An 18429-nucleotide genomic window follows, 5' to 3' on the forward strand; every position below is an offset into this window, starting at 1 on the left:
GTAATATGTCTGGGAACAGAGGTACTAAGGTGGCTTTTGTAGGCTTAAAGAATTTATCCTAATGGCCATTATAGGACCAATGCCGATTTTAAAAAAAGAGGTAGTTAGTTACTATTATGTGGAGAGATTTTGTAAATAAATCAAAATACAAAAGTCATCACCTAGAACTGGGTATTATTTGTACATTGTCAAATATCTTGCAAAATAGAAATTAGAAATGTTTCACATGATACATGTACAAATTCTTAAGATTGTCATCTTGTACAGTAAGATACTATGTTGGTATATTTTTTCCTTATTAATTTGCAAATGATTGGATACAAAAGCTACCTATATTCCTACTGACCTGTTCTGTGAAACATAACTTTGGCAGTTGAAGAGTCAGAACTCTAATTCCCAAGTTCATTACTCCTATGAGTGTCAACCACACCTCTGCTGTGAATAGAATTTCATAGAGAGGGCTCTTTGTTATTATTAGAGGGTATTGTGGCTGCAGAAAGATTGTCAGACATTCCTAGCCTTCCAGAGTTTCAACTCATTAGTTTAAAACCAGTAGGGTCCAGGCTGGGTCAAACTCTTATCCTCACTCTGGTCTGGGACTAAATGAACACTGGCTTTTGTTTACTTTGTCCCTGAGGGATCCAGTTCTGTCCTGACAGATTCCACAAACCCTACTGGAACTTTATTTTTTATTTTATTTTTATTTTTTATTTTTTTGCGGTACAGGGGCCTCCCACCGCTGTGGCCTCTCCCGCTGCGGAGCACAGGCTCCGGACGCGCAGGCTCAGCGGCCATGGCTCACGGGCCCAGCCGCTCCGCGGCATGTGGGATCTTCCCAGACCGGGGCACGAACCCGTGTCCCCTGCATCGGCAGGCGGACTCTCAACCACTGCGCCACCAGGGAAGCCCTGGAACTTTAGATTGTACCTGTAACTGTGCTTGTTGAGGGGCCTGAGGCTGTGGAACTAGTCGGGAATTTGGGTGTCTAGCAATTTTTTAAATCTTGGCAGTAAATGCTCAAGGGTATGTGCTACTTCTGCGAGGTATGTGCTAAGAGGAATGTAAAATCAGGATTCTGTTCCCTGCCTTTAAGGAACTGATAGTCTTGTTTGGGAGGACAGACGAAGTTCTTGAGACATTTAAAATGTATTTACCAGTGTGAAAAATGTCTTTCATGTAGATTAAGTTCATTATGGGAATAAAACGTTGCCTTAAGCCTTTGCCTACTAAACCCTCTCTTTGTTAAAAGCCCTGCTTGAAACTTCTGCTTCAGTGAAGATTTTCTTGATTGACGACTGCCTCACCTCACCAGTGGGGTGAGCATAAATTTCTTAAGCGTATTTTTCCATTTCTATTGCTTTTTGATATGCAAGTCATATCTGCCTACTTGCCCTGTGCCTCCCAGGAAAGGGACTGTAATCTCCTTGCAGCCAGAAAAACAGATAGTGTCCTTTACTTGTTCATTATGATTTGGAGCAACTAGTAAATCCTTATTGGAGCCACTGGATGCCACACATCATCCTTGCAGCGTAAAACTGTATACTTGCTTTCTTTGAGATCCATTGAGTCTTGGCCATTTGGTAGTCTATAACAAACTACTACTTTATTACTAATACTACTTCATCCTTCATTTTTTAAGTTCTGTCAGTGTATTATTTACAGCAACATTGGGCCTCTTGAAGTTATTAATAAGGAGCACATAGTTATGTGTACTAGGAGGAGTATCTTCCTAAATAAGTTCTGGTACAATTATGCTCATTAGTGAATGTCTGAGGCCCATAACTAACTCCCAAAATATAATGTGCTTCCCCTTACAGATCCCAAGTGCCTATGACTCTTACTATTCCTGTAGCCTTACAACATCCCTCAAGTGATAACACAAAACAAAGGAACCACGGGTGGGTTTAATGATAATGACTTGTATCACTTAGGAAGGCCAGGGCCTCTAGCCAGCCTTTGGGAAGGAAAAACATAAAGCTGGAGGCATGCATATGGATACCTGGATGCTGTAAAACTTTATTGGCACTTTTTGGGTTCTACCCTAGGCTCGTAGGTACCTCTGTAATGCTCAGAATGCTGGTGGCTATACTGTAAAATCATATCATCTGATATATTCAGAGTTAGTTAGGCTACATGATCCTGTCAGCTGCTCAGACTTTGATACTTTGGCTTTGGATGGCAAGGAAGCATATACTGATATGTATAGTATTGGGTGTGTGTGACATGGGAAATGAACCCTCCACCCACCTTGGGGAAGATTCTGAATAATGTACATCTTCAGGGAAAGTCAAATGATTTAATTTTGTGACAGGAATTCCATACTATGTAGTATAATGACAAGAAACATAAGCTTATAGTTTCATTCTTTAAAAATGCTGATTTTACTGATTTCTGATGTTTTTATTCTCAGGCTGATTATGCTAAATAGCCTTGATTTGTGTAAGCCTCTCAGTTCAAACTTTTTAACACTGTTAATATCTGTGCTGCCCAAACTTCACAGTATGGTTTAAAGCTACCTTCCTTTATTTCTTTTTCTGTCTTTAAATCTGGGAAAACATTACAAATATCTAATAAGTTTATTTTAAAGGAGGTATTTCAAAATAGAAAAGATATCAAAAAGCTGAATATTTATAGTTATGTCATGGGTTACTATTAACAGTATAGAGCATAGAATATGTAAGACTCAGAGGAAATATACAAAGTATAAACAGCATGTTCCATGTCACTGTTTCCCACTCTACAGAAGTTGAAAGTGGTGACCTGGAGAGGTGACCTTGTTTTTTCTGTATTCAGGAAGGACCATCTTGAAATCTGCCAGGGGTAGAAACACAGCCTCCTGTGGAAAAATGGTATCTTCTCAGGACCATAATACCTAGAAAGGACAAAAAAATAAAAAACAAAACCCCATATGCTTTTAGAAGGGTTTCAAGTAACTACTAGCATTTAGGAGTAAAGCCAAGCATAATAAAGAAGATTTTCTTGCTTATTTCTCAAATGTGGAGCAGGATCACTACATTCAAGTAAGAAATTGCCAGTCTGTTAATTGAGTTTCAGTCCTGGCTTTTCAAGTGACTAGAACTGTATGGGCAAGCTGTTGAACCTGTTACAAAGTGAGCATGATGATAACAGCCACCTTACTGAGAAGAATGAGAAAGTGCAAAGTTAGTGCTCAGCAACTCAACCCAAAGAGGCCCATACCAAGACAAGTTATAATTAAACTGCCAGAAGTTAAAGACAAGAAGACAATCTTAAAAGCAGCAAAAGAAAACAACTTGTTATGTACAGGGGAACCCCCTCCCCCCTCATAAGACTGTCAGCAGATTCTTTTGGCAGAAACTTTGCAGGCTAGAAGAGAGTGGCCTGATATGGTCAAAGTGCTGAAAGAATAAAACTGCCAACCAAGAATATTCTACCTGGGAAAGCCATCCTTCAAAATTGAAGGAGCAAGGAAGTTTTCTAGGCAAGGAAAAGCTAAAGAGGTTCATCACCACTAGACTGGCCTTACAAGAAATGTTAAAGGGACTTTAAGCTGAAACACAAGGACACTAATTAATAATATGAAAATGTATGAAACTAAATCTCAAAGGTAAAGGTAAATATATAAATTCAGAATACTCTAATGTTGTAATGGTAGGTACTTATAAACCTAGTGTGAAAGTTAAAAGACAAAATAGTAAAAATAACTATAATAATTTGTTAATGGATACACAAGATTAAAAGATAAAATCGTGACATCACAATGTGGATGGTGAGAGTAAAAATGCATTTGAACTTAAGTTGTTGTCAACTTCAAACAGACTGTTGTATTTTATGTAAGTCTCATGGTATCCACAAAGCGAAACCTATGGTAGACAAAAAAGAAAGGAATCTAAGCATATGACTACAGAAAATTGTCAGATCACAAAAGGAGAAAAAGGAGCAAGAAAAGAAGAAAGGAACAAAGGAATTACAAAACAGCCAGAAAACAATGAACAAAATGGCAGCAAGTCCCTATCTATCAATAACTACTTTAAATATAATTTATAAATTCTCTGATCAAAAGACAGAATGGATAAAACCCAAGATCCATCTATATGCTGCCTGCAAGAGACTCACTCAGCTTTAAGGACACACAGACTGAAAGTGAAGGAATGGAAAAAGATACTCCATGCTAATGGAAACCAAAAGAAGCTGGAGTAGTTCTACTTAGACAAAATAGACTTTAAAACAAAGACTGTAAGAAGGGACAAAGAAGGCCATTATATAATGATAAAGGCATCAATCCAAAAGAGGATATAACATTTGTAAATATTTATTATTTACATTAGCAGCACCTAAATATAAGCAAATATTAACGTATCTAAAGGGAGAAAGAGCAATACAATAATAGGAGGGGACTTCATTACCCCACTTTCATCAGTGAATAGATTTTCATTTGACAGAAAACCAGTAAGGAAACATTGGTCTTAAATGACATGTTAGACCAGATGGACTTAACGCATTTACAGAACATTCCATCCCAAAGCAGGAGAATACACATTCTTCTCAAGCACACATGGAACATTTCTCCAGGATCATATGTAAGGCCACAAAACAAGTCTTAATAAATTTAGAAGACCGAAATCATATCAAGCATCTTTTCTGACCACAAAAGTATGAAACTACAAATCAATTACAAGAAGAAAACTGGAAAATTCACAAATACGTGGAGATTCAAACATGCTGCTCAACAACTGCTGGGTCAAAGAAGAAATCAAAAGAGAAATTAAAAAAATACCTGAGACATATAAATGGAAATAGAGTTGGCCCTCCATATCTGTGGGTTCCATATCCACAGATCCAACCAACCATGGATCAAAAGATTCAGGAAAAAAAAAAAGTACCAGAAAGTTCCAAAAAGCAAAACTTGAATTTGCTACATGCTGGCAACTATTTACATAGCATTTACAGTGTATTAGGTAATATAAGTAATCTAGAGATGATTTAAAGTATACAGGAAAATGTGCATAGGTTATATTCAAATACTACACCATTATATATAAGGGACTTGAGCATCCGTGGATGTTGGTATCCACTAGGGATCCTGGAACCAATCCCCCACGATACTGAGGGACAGCTATACAGCATACCAAATCTTATGGGATGCAACAAAAACAGTTTCTAAGAAGGAAGCTCATAACAATAAACACCTGCATTAAGAAACAAGAAAGATCTCAAATGAACAGCCTAACTTCACACCTTAAGGAACTAGAAAAAGAACAAGCTAAGCCCAAAGTTAGTAGAAGGAAGGAAATCTCCAAGAGCAGAAATAAATGAAATGGAGACTAAAAAGACAATAGAGAAGTTCAATGAAACTAATAGCTATTTTTTTTTTTTTTTGCCCAAAAGATAGATAAATAGACAAACCTTTAGCTAGAATCACCAAGAAAAAGAGGGGACTCAAAATCAGAAATGAAAGAGGAGATATTACATTTGATACCACAGAAATACAAAAGAGACTACTATGAAATACTATAATGCCAGCAAAATGGACAACCTAGAAGAAATGGATAAATTCCTAGAAACATACAACCTTCTAATACTGAATCATGAAGAAACAGAAAATTAGACCAATTACTATCAAAGAGATTGAATCAGTAATCAAAAACAACCTGACAAAACAAAAATCCAGGACCAGATGGCTTCACTGGTTAATTCTACCAAACACTTAGAGAAGAATTAATACCAATCCTTCTCAAACTTTTCCAAAAAATAGAAGAGGAAACACTTCCAAACTCATTCCATGAGACCAGCATTACTCTGATACAAAAACCAGACAAAGAAACTACAAGAAAGAAAATTACAGGCCAATATCGCTGATGAACATAGTTGCAAAAACCCTCAACAAAATATTAGCAAACTGAATTCAGTAATACATTAAAGGAATCACCACAATAAAGTGGGATTTATTGGAGGAATGCAAGGATAGTCCAACATCCAGAAATCAATCAAGATGATACACCACATTAACAAAATGAAGGATAAAAATCATATCTTGATATAGAAAAAGCATCTGACAAAATTCAACATCTGCTCATGATAAAAACTTTCACAAAAGTGGGTACAGAGGGAACATACTCAACATCATAAAGGCCATATAGGACAAACCCACAGCTATCACACTCAATGGTGAAAAGCTGAAAGCTTTTCCTCGAAGATCAGGAATAAGACAAGGATGTCACTCTTGCCTTTAGGCAAGAAAAAGAAATAAAAGGTATTCAGATAGGAAAGGAATAAGTTAAACTGTCACTATTTGCAAATGACATATTATGTATAGGGAACCCTGAAGACCACCAAAAAAGTTGTTAGAACTAATACAGCAAAATTGCAGGATATAAAATCAATATATAAAAATCTGTTGTATCTAATAATGAACTATCAGAGAAATTAAGAAAACAATCTTATTTACAATTGCATCAAAAGAATACAATACCTAGGAATGACTTTAACCAAGGAGGTGAAAGACCTGTGCACTGAAAAGCTATCAGTGAAGAAACTGAAGATATAAATAAATGGAAAGATTTTCTGTGCTTATGGATTGGAAGAATTAATATCATTAAAGTGTCCACACTACCCAAAGCAATCTACAGATTCAATGCAATTCCTGTCAATTTCCAATGGCATTTTTCACAGAAATAGAACAAACAATCCTAATATTTGTATGGAATGACAAAGACACTGAACAGCCAAAAAGCAATGTTGAGAAGAACAAAGCTGGAAGCACCACACTTCCTGATTTCAAACTATATTATGCAGCTATAGTAATCAAAACAGTATGGTATCGGTATAAAAACAGACACACAGATTAATGGAACAGAATAGAGAGCCCAGAAATAAACCTGTGCATATATGGTCAATTTATGACAAAGAAGCCAAGAATATACAATGGGGAAAGGCAGTCTCTTAAATGGTGTTGGGGAAACTGGACAGCCACATGCAAAAGAATGAAACCGGATCACTATCTTATACCATACATAAAAATTAACTCATAATGGATTAAAGTCTTGAACATAAGGCCTGACAACATAAAACTCTTAGACAAAACCATAGGGAGTAAGCTCCTTGACATTGGTCTTGGAAATGTATTTTTGTATGTGACACCAAAAGCAAAGGCAACAAAACAAATATAAACAAGTAAGACTACATCAATCTAAAAAGTCTCCATCAACAAAATGAAAAGGCAACCTATAGAATGGGAGAAAATTTGCAAATCATATATCTGATAATTTGGGTTAATACACAAAATATATAAAGAACTCATACAACTCAATAGAAAAAAAATCCAATTAAAAAAATGGGCAAAGGCTCTGAATAGACATTTTTCTAAAGAAAACATACATATGGTCAATACGTACATGAAAAGGTGCTCAGCATCACTAATCAGGGAAATGCAAATCAAAACCACGATGAGATACCACCTCACACCTGTTAAAATGGCTACTGTCAAAATGACAAGAAATAACAAGTCTTGGCAAGGATATGGAGAAAATGTATCCATCGTGCACTGTTGGTGGGCATGTAAATTGATGCAGCCATTATGGAAAACACTACAGATATTCCTCAAAAAGTTAAAAATAGAACTACCATATGTTCCAGCAATTCTACTTCTGTGTATTTATCTGAAGGAAACAAAATCCCTATCTTGAAAAGGTATCTGCACCCCAGTGTTCATTACAGCATTATTTACAATAGCCAAGACATGGAAATGACCCAGGTGTCCACTAATACTGGATAAAGAAAATGGCACTGGATAAAGAATATGTGGTACATATGTATACATGTGTATATACATATAAAGAAGAAGGAAATACTGCCATTTGCAACAACATGGATGGACCTTGAGGACATTATGCTAAATGAAATAAGAGAAAGACAGATACTGTATGATCTCACTTACATGTTTAATTAAAAAAAAACCCCACTGAACTCATAGATACAGAACAATTTGTTGGTTGCCAGAGGGTGGGGGTGGGCAGAATGAAGGTGGTCGAAAGGTATAAAATTCCAGTTACAAGTAAGTCCTGGGGATGTAATATACAGCATGGCGATCATAGTTAACAACACTGTATACTTGGAAGTTGCTAAGAGAATAGGTGTTAAAAGTTCTCAATTAAAAAAAAATTGTAGGGCTTCCCTGGTGGCACAGTGGTTGAGAGTCCGCCTGCTGATGCGGGGGACACGGGTTCGTGCCCTGGTCTGGGAGGATCCCACATGCCGTGGAGCGGCTGGGCCCGTGAGCTGTGGCCACTGGGCCTGCGCATCCGGAGCCTGTGCTCCGCAACGGGAGAGGCCAGGACAGTGAGAGGCCCGCATACCGCAAAAAAAAAAAGTAACTGTGGTGATAGATGTTAACTAAATTACTGTGGTAATCATTTCACAGTATAAACATATATCAAATCATTATGTTGTACACCTAAAACTAATACAAGGTGATAATTATACCTCAAAAAAAAGTTGTGAAATATTAAATGTATATAGTTTAAAGATGCTAAATATGTGATAATGTTATGTGGCAACAGAAAAATAAACATATCCCAATCATAATTTGAGCAAGATTTTAAAACAGAATTTGACAAGCTGATTCTAAAATTTTAGAGAGAAATGGAGAGAAGTAAGAGTAGTCAAAACAGTCTTGGAAAAAAATGACAAAGTTGTAGGATCCACAATACCTGGCTTTAAGATATACTATAACGTCACAGTAATGAAGACAGTATAGTATAAAAATAGGGGACAAATAAAGCAATGGAAAGAAGAGGGGGTCCAGAAGTAGACCCATATTTAAAACCCAGCTGATTTTCAACAAAGGCATGCAAGCAGTTCAATGGGGAAAGGAAAGACTTTTCAACAAATGGTGTTGGAAGACTAGATATCTACTTGAGGGGGAAAAGAATCTCAATCCCCACCTCATACTGTAAACAAAAATAACTTCAAGATGGATCACAGACCCAGAGCTTCTAGAAGAAAACATAGGCGAATATGCTCCTGACTTTTGAGTAGGCAAAAATTTTCTTAGACACAGAAAGTAATAAAAGTAATAATAAAATGAAACTGATAAATTATAATTCATCAGAATCAAAATCTGTTCATCAAAAGACCATTAAGATACATGTATAACTGATTCACTTTGCTGTACACCTGAAACACAACATTGTATTGATAAATCAACTATATTCCAAAAAAAAAAAAAAGACCATTAAGAAAAAGAAGTGGGAAGTCAGAGTGGAAGAAAATATCGGCAAAATAAATCTGACTAAGATTTAGATCTAGAATATACAAATAAAGAACCTTTATAACAATAATAATAAGACAATACCCAGTAATAATAGGAAAGGAACAGTCTTTTCAACAAATGGTGCTGAGACACCTGGTCATCCACACACAAAAGGAAATTGGGTCCCTACCTCACATCATACACAAAAATTAAATGGATCAAAGACGTTAAGTATAAGAGCAGCAACTATAGAACTCTTAGAATGAAACATAAGTGTCAGTCTTTGTGACGCTGGGTTAAGCAGTGGTTTCTTAGACATGACACCAAGAACACAAGCAGCCAAAGGAAAAAAAATGAATTGGACTTCATCAAAATAATAAAAACTTTTGTACATCAAAGGATGCTATGAAGAAAGTAAAAAAATACTTCCACAGAATAGTATATTTGCACATCATGTATCTGATAGAGGACTTGTACCTAGAATATATTAAGGATTCTTACAACTCGATAAAAAGACAAAATACCCAGTTAAAAGAAGGGATAAAGGACTTGAAGACAGTTCTCTAAAGATATACAAATGGCCGACAGGCACGTGAAAAGATGCTCAGCGTTGTTACCATTAGGGAAATGCACATCAAAACCACAATGCGATACTACTCCACACCTACTAGGATGGTTATAATCAAGCATGCAGACAACAGCAAGTGTTGGTGAGGATATGGGAAAACTAGAACCCTCGGGTGCTGCTGGCAGGAATGTGAGAGACTGCAGGTACTACACAAAGCAGTTTGGAGTCCAAGGAACAGCCAAGAGGCCAGTGGGGCTGCAGCGTAGTGAGCAGAGGAGGAGGCTGGGGCAGTTCATGTCGAGTCTTTTAGGCTCTTTATTTTTGCAGGTGCAATAAAAAGTCCCCCTGAGGAAGGGAACCAGATACACTGGAGGGGGACTGAGAGGATTTGCCCATCAACTGGGGGATTGGTGGTGTCCACATTTCCATCCTGATCAGCTGGTAGGATGGAGCTGCTGTTTACTGATGGAGTGAAGATTGCGAGAACAGGTTTCGTGTGAAAACCTAGGGTTCCGTTTTAACTATGTTTAGAGCTGTGTCAGGGACTAATCTTACTTTTTCCTTTTAATTACAGAATCTTAAAATTAAAGAGTTTTTGGCAGGGGCTTTTGGCTTTCCACCTGGAGACTATGTTTCCCTGCCTCCCCTTGGAGTATGTGTGGCCCTATGAGTAAATTCTTGCCAATGGAGTGGGAGTGGAAGGGGTATTGTGCTGCTTCCATGCAACAAAAATGACACTTGGAAAGAAAAAGAAATGGGGATTTTTCAAGCCTCTGGAAGCAAAAATTTTTACAATATATTCTCCTGAGTTACAGAACTCAAAAACCCCACTGTTAATAGCTAGCTACAGTTTTAATGGACTGGTTAAAAAGAAGCCCATGTGATTTGATAATATACGTTTTGGTTGGAATCCATGATGCTGCTTGGCCAAATAACCTTTGTCACCATGGAGACTGTACAACCTGTGTTTTAGCTTTTTTAAAAGTACATCAAAGGTTTGTTTCAGATCTGACAAGTTTTGTTCGTTCAAATCTGACAAGTTACACGATGCACAAAAAGGAGCCAATGGCAAAACACACTGTAAAGCTGTGTCCACCCCGTGGATCTCGTGCCCTGGGAAGGTAAGTGGATGGTCTGGCACTTACCTGCACATGCCACTCACTGCTCCACTTCTGTCCGCAGGTACTGGGTACAGTCTGAGATTTTTTTCAGCTGAGCAAAGTTTAGTCTTTCTGAACACATAGGACATGTGCTTTCAGTGTTTAACATGCTGTTTGGAGAGGGAAAGACAGAGTAGATTAAATATTCCTTTACTTTTGGGTTATTGTGATGTGGAAACCAACTATTCCTTTCTACTTAGTACATGTTCATCATGAGACTTAAGAATTAGGAATATTAAGTCTCATGTGAAATCCCCTTTAAGGAAAATGTTCTCAAAGATCACAGAAGTTTCTTCCAAGAAGACAATTTGAGTCTTTAGAGATTTTTAAGAACATGAACAAATAAAGAGACCTCAGTATAAAAGTGGTTGAATAAAAGGCCTATTATTCGATAAATCTGTATGGCTGAGTGAAATAATGCGCACTTACATCTTGAATTCTGAATACAGTGCAGGGAAGTCGCAATGTGGACACACCGTCCAATCATCCTTTAACATATGTCGACCCTGGAAACAGTACGTTGAAGAATAAAATTCATCTTTATTTTTAAAACTCCCCCCATTATTCAGTTATAATACATAAAAGCCAGACAGACCTCTAAATTATGAAATTATTGATATCTCACATAGGTGGGTAATTAGAAAGAAATGGCATCAAAAGGACTAAAGCCAAATTTATCAGATTCATGTATAAAGAGAATAATCTTCAATATTGTGACATTACCTAGATTTATTTTCCTTTAAAATAAAGCTTACTTTAGCCTAGTGATGAACAAATAATCTGATATTTTTAAATTTTCTAATAATAGGTCTTAATATTAAAGTGTACAATAAAAGCCATCACTTATTAAGTGCTACAGCATGCTGGGAATTGTATTAAGGCCTCAAACATATCCTCTCGTCAACCTGCAGTTTACCTCAGTAGGCAGGTACTGTTAACTGATGGACCTAGCAAGGTAAAAAAGCAAATCGCACCAGGTTATGTAACCAGTAAGTGGCAGAAAGACGATCTAAGCCTAGGACCATCTGATCCCCAAGTGTGTGCCCTCCTACCCCACAGTGCCTTCCTGATACTCACTTAGGTTACTGTGTGCCTTGAATATAACTTTCAGCTTTGTTGACCATGAAATTGTATGCTAAATGTTGCAGGAAATTTGAGGGATAAGATTATTTCAGAAGTGAAGGAAGTATTGACACACAACAAGTATTCAAATGGGCTATAGATAGATATGCAAAGAAAGGGAAACGATGATAAAGAAACTTACTGTTGCAATGCAATATGGGATGTTATTTTTACATCCAGGACAGAGGAGTTCACACTCTGGGAGAAGAAATTCGCAGAATGGACATGGGGTTGTGGCCTCTTCTGTCTCGGATGTATCAGGTCTCCTGTGAGGAAGAATCACATGAAATGCACCTTCTTCTTCATAGTCAGACTCTGACACTAGAGATACACGCTCCGGCCCCCCTCTGGAGGAGGGAGAGGAAAGAGGACTGCTCAGGCTAGCGTTCCATGGCCACCTCTGGGAGCTGGAGTTCACAGCACATCATGTGGGAGAAAACACGGGTGGGTCTGGCTGTCTCGTGTCTTCCTTGCCACTGGAGTAGTGAGCTTGCTGCTTCTCTGTCTTTCCCTTTGTGTACTGAAGTAATGGCTGTCCAGGGCTGTGCAGCACAACTCTCTGTGACAATGGCACTGTTCTAATACTGTGCTCTCCAATACGGTAGCCATGAGCCACATGGAGCTCAGAGCACTTGAAATATGGATAGTGTGAGGAACTAAATTTTACATTTTATTCACTTTTAGTTAATTTAAATTTAAATAGCCACATGCAGCCAGCAGATACCGTATTAGACCTCATAGCTAAGAGTACTCTTGTGCGGGGAGAGAATAACCAGCGCCTCTTCAAGCTGGCACCTAGGCTGGTGTGGCACGAAACTGGGGGATAAATGTGCTCTAGCTTTTTCTCCCCACCTCACTCTCCCTGATGGCAGGTATGTTGGATCAGACTGATTTGGTCTGAAGCTACTTAGGCTTATCAGCTTTGAAAAAAAAAAGGGGGTGTTCCATGTAGCCCCTATCCAGGTTAGAGTTCTCTGCCATGAGCCCAGTTAACAATAAGTAGTATTTGCTTCCCTTTGCCATTACTGGTGTAGCCATCTCCCTTGGCTGAGATGAGAGAGTTCTGGGTCAAGATTCAGGTACACCTGAGTTCCCTGGTCAAAGTGGGACTAACAGATACCCCAGATGTCATCGCTATGAACAAGTGGTAGTACAGAACTACTACAGGATTGCAGTTAATTTTTCCTTTTGTAAAGATGAGTGCTACTTTCTCCTAGTTTTCCTGTTGAAAACCAGGCTTTCTGAGGTGAGGATATGCCTTCTGTGCCTTTGGAGCTACACAGGATTTCGAAATGAAGTCCCTTTTGGCAATAGGTGGTATAATTACCAAGTTTCTTACACTGAGAAATATCCACTCTTTGTCTGTCTGTGGCAGACACACTGTTTGCTGCCTCCCTAGCCATCTTTTCCTTCTTCCTTGCCAACAGAACTTGGTTTTTACTCAGCAGTATGCTTTTCAGCTAGAGGTAGCCACGCGGCTGAGTAGTGAGATGTAAATGCAAGTCCTGGGGGTGGTGTCCTTCCTAACTAAAAAGGCAAAAGACCTTTTCATCTTTTAATTTCCCTCCTTCTTTCTGCGTTGAATGGGGTACATGATGTCACCCCACCATGACAACCACCACTGTGCAGCCATGAGGAAACCTCTGTGCTCTGGATGGTAAAGCCAAAAGGCAGAGGGATCGGTCCTTGGTGACGTCGGGACACGGCACCACCAGCCCTGGACTATGATGCCTTGTGCATGAGTCACATAAATCAGATAAAGCCATCGTTGGGTTTCCAGGTGCTGGTAGCTGAGTACAATCCTAATTGCTACCCCCAATCTGTGTTCTTGTTGAGCCCACATAATAGCAGCTACGTTCTGAAAGATACACTTGTGAAATGCGATTAGATGGTAGAAACAGCTGTCGCCGCCTACCTGACCATTGCCTCGATCTTCTTTTTGTATTTGACATCTATCTTGTTGCGGTACTCGGGCCTCATCAACATGGCTGCAAAGCTGAAGGCAGAGTTCTTCAGGCCGGCCCTGTGACACTCGATCACGGTAGACGTCAGGATTGGCACGATGTCTGCAACGCAAACGGAGGAGCAGAAAGAGCACGTTGCCTCTACTGGCGTGATGCCAGGATTGCACCTCTCTAAATTTGCTTTTTCTGACAAAGAACCAGAAGTGGACTGTTTAACGAGGAAAGGGCACGGTAGTGGAGTCACGTGACTGCTCACCACAATGTCTTTCCCCTGATTATACTGTGTTTTGCCTGTAACACCAGGACCCACACTCCCTTGAGGTAACCTTTTGCGTGCGTCATTCCCGCCTCTGAGAGAGTTTTGTATTTGACAGGACTGCTGATGAATGGGTGGGGAGATTAACAATTTCATGCACTAACCTCTCTGCGTGCACCTGTTTCTTCAGGACAGATACCTAAAAGTCAAATTACTGGCTCAAAGAACGTGACTTTAAAGAAAAAATACTCCTAGCACAAATTGCCAAACTGCTTTCTAGAAAGGCCACAACAATGTCCATTCCATCCCAGCAGTCATGAGAATGCCTGTCCTATCACACCCTTTGCCAGCATGGTGTACAATTATTTTAGTCTTTTTTATGTAACAAAAAAGAACACATTTAGAGAACAGGGGTTGGTGAATTATGACCTGTGAGCTAAATCTGGCCCTGTTTCTTAGCCCATTTGCTAAGAAAGACTTACATTTTTAAACGACTGGAAAAAAAATCAAAAGGAGAAGAATATTTTGTGACATGTGAAAGGTTTATGAGGTTCAAATTTTAGTGTCCAAAAGAATAAAGTTCTGTTGGAACACAGCCATGCTCATCCATTTATGTATGGGTCACGCCGAAACGGCAGAGTTGAATAGTTGCAACAGAGAACACGTGGCCCACAAAGCCCTGAACATTCGACATCTGGCCCTTTACAGAAAACGTCTGTTGACCCCGTCATGGAATGTGACAAAATCTAATCACTGAAAAATGTTATAATGACAAGTCTTTTAGAATACTGGGACCTTTTTCAGAGGCAATCGCCTACAGTGGTTGAGAACACAGAGTCAGACTTACTGGCTGACAGTATGGTCTTGGGCAAGTGTTACCTCACTTCTTTTGCCCCAGTTTGCTTATCTGTAAAATAGGGAAAATAACAATAGGCCACTTGTGTGCAATCTTGAGACTGTTTTCCTTAGAAGGATCTGCCTGAAACTGGGATCTGGGAACTTGGATTTTGGGGGAGAGTTCCCGCCATTTCCAGAATGGAGAAGAGTGGCTGTCTGTGCCTGACCTTTTTGTACAAACAGTAGGGTTTATGCGGAGCACCTGCTTTCTGGGAGTCTGCAAATTTGGTACATGCCAAGCAGGGGGTGCTGACGTGGCCAGCTCCCCAAGACCACCCCTGGGTACCGAGTCTCTCACAAGCACCCTGGTAGACACCACCTTTCACGTGCTGCCCGGAGGTGCTGAGTGTGTCCAGTGCGACTTCACTGGGGGGATGGGGGGTGGCAGGGGGGCTGTGGACGCTCGCCCCTGACCTCCGGGCGCACCCCCCCCCCCCGCACCTTTTCCCTCTGCCGATTTGGCTTTGTATCCTTTCCCTGTAATAAATCCTAGCTTTAGCACTACTATATGTTGAGTTATATGAATCCCCCTCGTGAATTATCACACCTGGGGGTGGTCTTGGGGACGGACGCCGGTTACACCACTTCATGGGGTTGTTGTGAGGATTAAATGAGTTACTACGTGTAGAGAACAGCGGCTGGCAGAGTCCGTGAGGATGATCTTGGCATGCTACAGTCAGGCAGAAATGGGGACAACAGGCTCCTCTCAGTACTCACGTGACGGAAATTTGCTGATGTTGTTGGCCACCCGGATAAGCATACGTGCCCCTTTCATATGATCTCCATTTTTAACGTGAATCTGAAATAAATGATAAATTTTACTCTTCTTAGAGACTTTGATTAACCCTAATCCATGTTTCATTCACCCAAATAAACAACTCCTTGATTGTGACTCTGAACGGGTGGTCACAGGCTCCTTGCAGCCTTACTTTAATGCCACTTGGGGTTTCTCCCTTACTTATCCTCCTTCCAGCAGCTGCTACCTGGCCCCCTGGCCTCACTGGCCTCACCCCTACTCTACACTCAGCTTTTACTTTGCCTGAGACCACTCCACATGAGTTCAAATCCTTGGTCCATCTCTTACTGGCCATTATGGGGGACTAGCAAGTTGTGAGACCTGAAAGCTGAGTTATGAGTTAGGCAGGAGAGAGGATGAGTTGTTATAGGAAGAAGGCGCTGCCTGTGTAAGGGAAGGGGCAACGATGGCTGGAGGGGCCTGAGCTTAGGTAAGTACGAGTGGGATCTGTGATGAAAGGAGGGGGTCCACTTAGGATGACATGAGGCTGGGGAGTCAGCAGGGCTGGACCACAATGTCACTGCTGTCGTCCAGTAAGAGGAGGCGGTCCACAGAGGGCATGCAGTGGGGATGGAGAGAAGGAGACAGACGAGGAGTCAGAACTGATGATATCTGGTGAGAAGGTGAAGGGTGAGTAGAGAATAACTCCCAGGCATAACATCCATCCGGTTTAAGCACGTGGATGATGGTATAATTTACTTAGCACTGCAATGTAATTCATAAATATTAACTGAATCTAAAGTCACCCTCCACTGACTCCCTGGGCCTCAGACTGCCCGGCTCAGCCACCCATGTGCAAAGGCCCCAGGCTGTCCTTCAGCCAAAGTCCCTGTCTCAGCTCTAGGGAGGAAGCATCCACCAAAGCCAAGTCTCCATGTCCCCTGAAATGTGGCTGACTTTCTCCAGTCCTTTGTGTCAGAGAGGGCTGTCCATTTTTACATCCATTCTTATTTGATAAGGTCTAATAGTTTCCCTTTTGATACCACAAGCAGTTAAAAATCTTGAACATATCTGGTGCTTGAATAAGAGACTAGAGCAGAGGGGAAAAGTCACACGGGCGCTCTTCAGTGGAAGGGGAAGAGGATGTCTGGTCCAGTGGAAGTGGTGGGCCAGCTCTTAGGCCCGGAGGAAAAGAAAAAGACTCAAGAACCATCCCTATGGCTTTTGGTGGAAGAAAGCCCTGGTCCTAGAGGGCTTCTTACAGCGATCCCTATTTTTGTTCCCATCTTCCACTAACTTGTTTCTATCCTCCCCTCCACCCCTAAAGGCTGGATTCTGTGCCCCCAGCACATTGGCACCAGCACTGATGTCTGAAGCTGAGAAAGTCCTCCCTCCCCCTTTCTATTCCTTTCTGTACCAGAGAAGGGACCCCATGCGGCTCCGAAGGGAAATGCACTCCTGGTGGTTGCAAGTTGGAATTCTAAGTTTTCTCTTACAATCAGAACTATAGACCTATGGGGCCTAAAATGGTAGCCACTAGTCACATGTGGCTAGTTAAATAAAAATTAAGATTATATAAAATTTAAAGTTTAGTTTAGCAGTTGCACTATCTGTATTTCAAGTGCTCCACAGCCAGGCTAGTGGATACAGAACACTTCTAGCACTGCAGAAAGTTCTATTGGGCAGTGCTGTTATGGACCATAATAAGGATCTAAACCATTCATAATGTGATTGCTGTAACCTAGAAAGCTTCAAAATTGCATAAGCTCTTGTGGTCTGGCCTGAAAACCGACTTAGCATTAATATGGGAAGATGTACTTTGACATAAATGAAAATTTGGAAAAGTATATAAGTTGGCATCTACCTGTATTTTTACAAAGATATGTGTCTGTATATAAATATGTGTGTGTGTATATATATATATGTGTGTGTATATATATATATATACACATATAACATTTATGTAAATTATAAATAGAAGTATTTCAGGTTTGCATGTTCTATTTTGTTTTTATTGAAAATCACTGATTAAACAATATCAGTGATTTTTATGGACATAAATATATTCCTAATGTAAAAAAAAAGGTGCACACATGTATTTAAGAAATATGGAGGATATATACAACACAGTGTTAACAATTGTTATATCTGGTGATGGATTTAAAGGGGGCAAGGGCTTCCCTGGTGGCGCAGTGGTTGAGGGTCCGCCTGCCGATGCAGGGGACACGGGTTCGTGCCCCGGTCTGGGAGGATCCCACGTGCCGCGGAGCGGCTGGGCCCGTGAGCCATGGCCGCTGGGCCTGCGCGTCCGGAGCCTGTGCTCCGCAGGGGGAGAGGCCACGGCAGTGAGGGGCCCGCGTACCGCAAAAAAAAAATAATAATAAAAATAAAGGGGGCAAGTTATTTTTTCATTATACTTTTCTATATTCTCTAAATTTTCTCATTGAATATCTATTTTATATTCAGATGAAAACTAAATAGTATTAAAACGCAGTGG

The 18429-nt window shown here is 40.1% G+C and overlaps 1 protein-coding gene across 3 annotated transcripts in view; it reads right to left on the reverse strand.

Moving 5' to 3' along the window:
- Nucleotides 1-2500: 2500 nt before the first annotated feature.
- Nucleotides 2501-18429, reverse strand: part of WDR19 (WD repeat domain 19) — an 88928-nt gene continuing 72999 nt past the window's right edge. For 2 of the 3 annotated variants that reach the window (XM_081250413.1, XM_081250414.1), the window contains exons 32-37: nt 15914-15995; nt 13995-14145; nt 12222-12345; nt 11387-11463; nt 10943-11067; nt 2501-2872 (exon numbers count right to left, since the gene is read on the reverse strand). In XM_081250413.1, coding sequence (XP_081106539.1) covers nt 10956-11067; nt 11387-11463; nt 12222-12345; nt 13995-14145; nt 15914-15995 — 546 coding nt within the window. In that variant the 3' untranslated portion in view covers nt 2501-2872; nt 10943-10955. The remainder of the gene's footprint in view (nt 2873-10942; nt 11068-11386; nt 11464-12221; nt 12346-13994; nt 14146-15913; nt 15996-18429) is intronic. The other variant, XM_081250412.1, reaches the window with a different exon arrangement.

Source organism: Mesoplodon bidens (assembly GCF_964165515.1).
Source record: "Mesoplodon bidens genome assembly, chromosome: 1".
NCBI classification, from domain to species: Eukaryota; Metazoa; Chordata; class Mammalia; order Artiodactyla; family Ziphiidae; genus Mesoplodon; species Mesoplodon bidens.